Consider the following 4,609-nt stretch of genomic DNA (forward strand, 5'->3'; position numbering starts at 1 on the left):
GCATAATTGTCCAAGTTAATATGATGCATTTTAGTTTTTATTTGATGTAACGTGCATTTGATCATATTCGAATGATAATTTGCACGCTACAGGCAATAATATTAATATATTATTATAACAAAATTCAGCTACTTTCTGCCAATTTTTAAAACCCTAAAAAAAAACCAGATACTGATAATATTATCAAATTCTTTATGTGAATGTTGCAAAGTTTCATCTCGGGTTAGGTGCACTTTAAAATAATGGGAACAATTTTTGAAGGCCTGGCTACTTAACAATTGACATATTCTAGAATGGTTAATGAACTAGTTATTTAAAACTATTTGCAACTGAAAGAATACACTCTTGTTCAATGATATGTACTTAAGTAGCGGGGTACATACATGTATTCTATGTGTGTAATAAAAGTAAAACGAAAAGGAATCAACAAGTGTTGTTAAAATATTACCTTGCTAAAACTATGTTTTTCTGCCAGTGATTGTACTCCGTAGATGATGATACTGCTTTCCCATCGCAGGATTCACAAGGGCAATGTGAATGCCTGTAACTCATTTGGGTACAAATGCATGTCGAAACGTCACTCCGTGTCTATGTTCTTATTTTCTCTTTTCTTGGTCTCTTTGTTTTACGATGCCCCTCCTCCATCCTGTTATCGAAGAAAACATAAAGGTCAAGTCGGGTTAAAAAAGGTTACTGGGATGAAAATCAGTGATACAGTAAAATAGAGTAGATTTCAGCAGATATTTTCCCTCACAGTAAGTTTTTTTGGTGGGATCTGGCTTAATTTTCACGGATCAGGTGTTTGAATTAAAACCGCGGGAAAAAGCAAATTTTAGAGAAAAACTAATTAACTCTCTTGAAATTTTCATACCGCAAGGTAAACTGAATCCCATCGAACAACTTTATTCTTGTAATAAAATCTCAAATACATGTATAGTCTACTTAGCAGTGTTATAATTCCACAAACCATTACGTCTCACCTGTTATTGAAATCCTCGTGGATAAGTCTGGCGTTCGGCATGCCGTAAATAGTTCGCGATAGAGTGCATTCGCCGCTAATTTGGCTCAGGAAAACATTTTCCGTCTGACTCCTGCTCCCTTGGTCGCTTTCTTGTCTCTCCCCAAGCCTCTTCCCAGTTTGAGTCCATGACAGTGATGGCGTTAGGTTCAAATAAAAAATGCGTTCGCTCACTAAAATACGCTTACTTTTGCTTTATGGTTATGCGCTGGTCCAAACCACTTAATCAGCCTTTAAAATAACCATAAATAAGCAACACAGTATTATCTAAAGCTTCCACTTTAATTCCTCATTTGTCTCAATTTCTTATGGCTTCTCATTTGGCATGATATGAGCCCGCGAACGTTTTGGTCGCTAAGAGATACAGTATATTACAGAATACATGATATACCTACCTTCAGCTACGTCATAACTTCCCGCCTTCCATCGCGAAACCAGGCCTGACGTTTGGCGCCTTTTTTTTTGGTGCAAGTTGCTTCTTTGAAAGGCTAGTCACAGTCCTGAAGATTTTACTGTTTAACCGCGAGAAAACGATGGCCGACTCCACAGATGCTAAGCAGATGGAGAGCTGGGATGTAGGTGAAGTGTCTGAGTTTATAAAAAGACACTTCTCAGAGGAAACTGGAAGAAAATTTAAAGGTAATTCATCCGCGTGGTGTTCCTAACAGCAAAACTGACACGCAGTTGTCGCGTTAAATAATTCTGAGTTGTTTTAGGCTAGTTGAATGGTGTTTGCAAGTATTTTTTGTTGCCTTTTTTAGAGCAGAAAATGAAGGGATCGTTGCTGAGATTTTTTGCTTCAAATGCATCAATTGAACAGTTCGTAGCCTGTGGACTTGAAGATATTGGCTCCCAGCTGGAGTTTCAACGTTTGGTTAAGGAACACACTTGCCATGATGAAGTCAACCGGAGCACAGTAATATTAACATCGACTTCATCTCAGAGTTCAGACAGCTTTAAGTCGAGGTCCAGTCATGATAGTGTTAAGCCATCGAGAAATGCCCTGAGAAATATGGTTCCTTTGGACGCCAGGATTTACAAGGCTAAGTACGTAAGCTATGCTTTTATATTTTAAGCTAAGCTTCATGCAAAATCGGGTTACGTCTATTTTCAGGTTTCTCTTGCACAGTAGAAATAATTTTTACATTTGTGGCGTGTACTTGTTGAAATATTCAGTTGAGTGGGAATAAGAAGCGAAAATATATGTAGACTTGGAATATTTTCAGTTGATTTCGCGCGGTGTGATCACGTGACTTGTAGACTCCCTACATCATATACCCAGGGGTGTCTTTTTTATATTTTTCGTTCAGCAACCAGCAAACAAGTATGCACATACTTGTGCAAATTTGTAATAACATAAAAGTCAAATTCAGTAAGAAACAAGAATCAGGTAGCTAGTGAAGTTTAGTCAGTTGAATGGTGTTAATGCAAGTTTTATTGTATGAATATTAAGGCAAATATATTTTGGCATACTGTACTGAACTTCATGTTTGCACGTTTCACAGGAGACGTACTGTACAGGAAAAAGCAGTAATGTAATGGCCAGGAAATAACATTCCTGTTTTCCGAAAAAACGTGAAAGCCTTAAAAGAGCTAAATGACTTAGTTGAAGAACTGGCAGCAACCTGCACATATGAGCCTTGTGGTTTTACAAAAGAGGGAATACGGAAACATATACTTGACACGTTGAATGAAAGACGGCGAAGAATTAAAAAAGGTCATGACTACACAAAGGTACACTGGAATGACCTAGCTTTTTTTTCACTTGCCTTTTCCACCTTTTTCTTTCCACCAGAATGTACAAGGCAGTTTGGCGTCTTATTTTTGGACAGTTTAAATCATGCAGTTCATTTCAGAGCTAATTACTAGAAAGAAAAAACTATACATTGTTTTCTTAAAGGGAGATGCACGGCAGAAAAAACATGATAGCGATGATCCAAATGGAAAATGCAACAATGAGTTAACATGGTTAACCACAGAAATGGGGAATGAAGATTTACTGGTAGATAAGGACCACAAACAACATGGTAATTTAGAGGTGTCCATGCATAATAATAATGATCATCGTCATCACCATCATCATCATTATAACATACAACATTCTTTCATCATATACACCAAGATACACATCTTAGTGTATTATTCTTGAAGGTCACAATCAGTCAAAGTCTTGGAAACACTTGGTGTTAAGTCTTGTGCATGTATCATTTCTTGCCACTTCAAACTCTTACAGAGTCTAGACTTAGGTATAATATGGGACTTTTACCTTACAGATGGCAAATCAAAAGCTGATGATCAGGCAATCAGCAACCTAGAGCTCATATCAGAATCTGAAACCAGTGAAGATGGCTGTGACGGTGAAGAGCAAGGTAAACAGTGGTAATAATCCCCCTTCCCATCATGAAAAATGGCACTCATAACAAGCTCTCTTGATAGCAGGCATTAAAATCCCAGATGCAATTATCCTTCTGATAGTACATGTAGGTCCCCTGAATTGAATATAAAGCCTTGGACTACTAGAGTTTAAGCTGTTCTAGGCTGATCTCTTACATGTACATATGTTTAAAGCTGTTTCCAGTAATAACCCCTCTAAAAGTAAACAGCTTGTTATGAGAATTTTCCTCTACAGCAGTGTGTTATTATGAAAATGTAAAGCTTAAGATGCAAAGGTCACGTGTCATTATAATATAGTCCAGATTTGACCATTCCAATTTCTCTTTTGTTGTAATTAAAGAAATCTGTTTCTTTGTTGAAGGTCCCCCATTGAAAAATATTGATCTAAAGCCAAAGAGAAAGCCTAAAGTTGTTGACAATCCAACAAGCAAGGAGTCACTTGCAAACACAGAATCAGAAAGTGAAGATGATCATTTCTTTGAACAACAAGGTATTTGTTGTGTACTGGTATTAAGACAGTATCTTAATTAGCTTAATAAGGCCCACATAAGAGATTCCCTTTTTAATTCCATGTAATAAACAGAATTTTTTTGTTTGTTGCAGTTTCCTCATCAAAAAGGATTGATCCAAAACGGAAGAGCAAGAAGAAACCAAAGAGCAAGTCAACCAAAGAAATGGTTAATGCTCTCAAATGCAAAGGTAATTGAAAAGTATTGATATTACTAACTGATTAGTTTGTGATATATATAAGGGATTTTAACTTTAGATGCATTCTTTTAAACATGAGGTTGTTTTGAGCTTTGACAGGGAGGTAGTGTTTGAAATGCTTGTTTTTTAATATCTTTATAACATAAAGTGCTCCAAAATGAGTGTGGTATTCCTTCTTTTACAGTTGGTACTTCAGATGCTGTTGACAACTTGGCCTTGAGCAGAAAAGCTGCAGAAGTCATTATTTGTGTGGCCTTCAATGCAATTAATGTCAAAGAAATTTCGCGGTCTCAGCTGGCAGCAGCAACAAAGCCTTTAAAACTGAAATTGAAATCTTCGCTTTCTAAAGAGGAGTATCTTAAGCCAGTTGCTGATGGCCTCATTAAGGCTGGTTACGTAAAGTTGACTAAGGAGCTAAGTCATGACACTATAATTGTTCGTGATGATATTATCCTGTTAAAACCATTTTAGATACCTTGTGGTGTAAGA

The 4,609-nt window shown here is 36.8% G+C and overlaps 1 protein-coding gene across 1 annotated transcript; it reads left to right on the top strand.

Annotated features, from left to right (window-relative positions):
* Nucleotides 1–1,551: 1,551 nt before the first annotated feature.
* LOC138017756 (uncharacterized) lies at nucleotides 1,552–4,609 on the top strand. Its single transcript, XM_068864744.1, has 7 exons — nucleotides 1,552–1,657; nucleotides 1,780–2,069; nucleotides 2,919–3,045; nucleotides 3,292–3,387; nucleotides 3,774–3,902; nucleotides 4,016–4,111; nucleotides 4,305–4,609. The coding sequence occupies exons 1-7, from the start codon at nucleotides 1,552–1,554 to the stop codon at nucleotides 4,589–4,591; spliced, it is 1,131 nt and encodes a 376-aa protein (XP_068720845.1). The 3' UTR covers nucleotides 4,592–4,609.

Source organism: Montipora capricornis, chromosome 9, assembly GCF_036669925.1.
Source record: "Montipora capricornis isolate CH-2021 chromosome 9, ASM3666992v2, whole genome shotgun sequence".
NCBI classification, from domain to species: domain Eukaryota; kingdom Metazoa; phylum Cnidaria; class Anthozoa; order Scleractinia; family Acroporidae; genus Montipora; species Montipora capricornis.

What these genes read in the sequence shown, in the direction of transcription:
- LOC138017756 (XM_068864744.1), top strand. Translation starts at nt 1,552, where the DNA reads ATGGCCGACTCCACAGATGCTAAGCAGATGGAGAGCTGGGATGTAGGT. An exon ending in AACTGGAAGAAAATTTAAAG is followed by an intron (nt 1,658 to 1,779) that starts GTAATTCATCCG and finishes TGCCTTTTTTAG; the next exon opens with AGCAGAAAATGAAGGGATCG. An exon ending in TAAGGACCACAAACAACATG is followed by an intron (nt 3,046 to 3,291) that starts GTAATTTAGAGG and finishes TTTACCTTACAG; the next exon opens with ATGGCAAATCAAAAGCTGAT.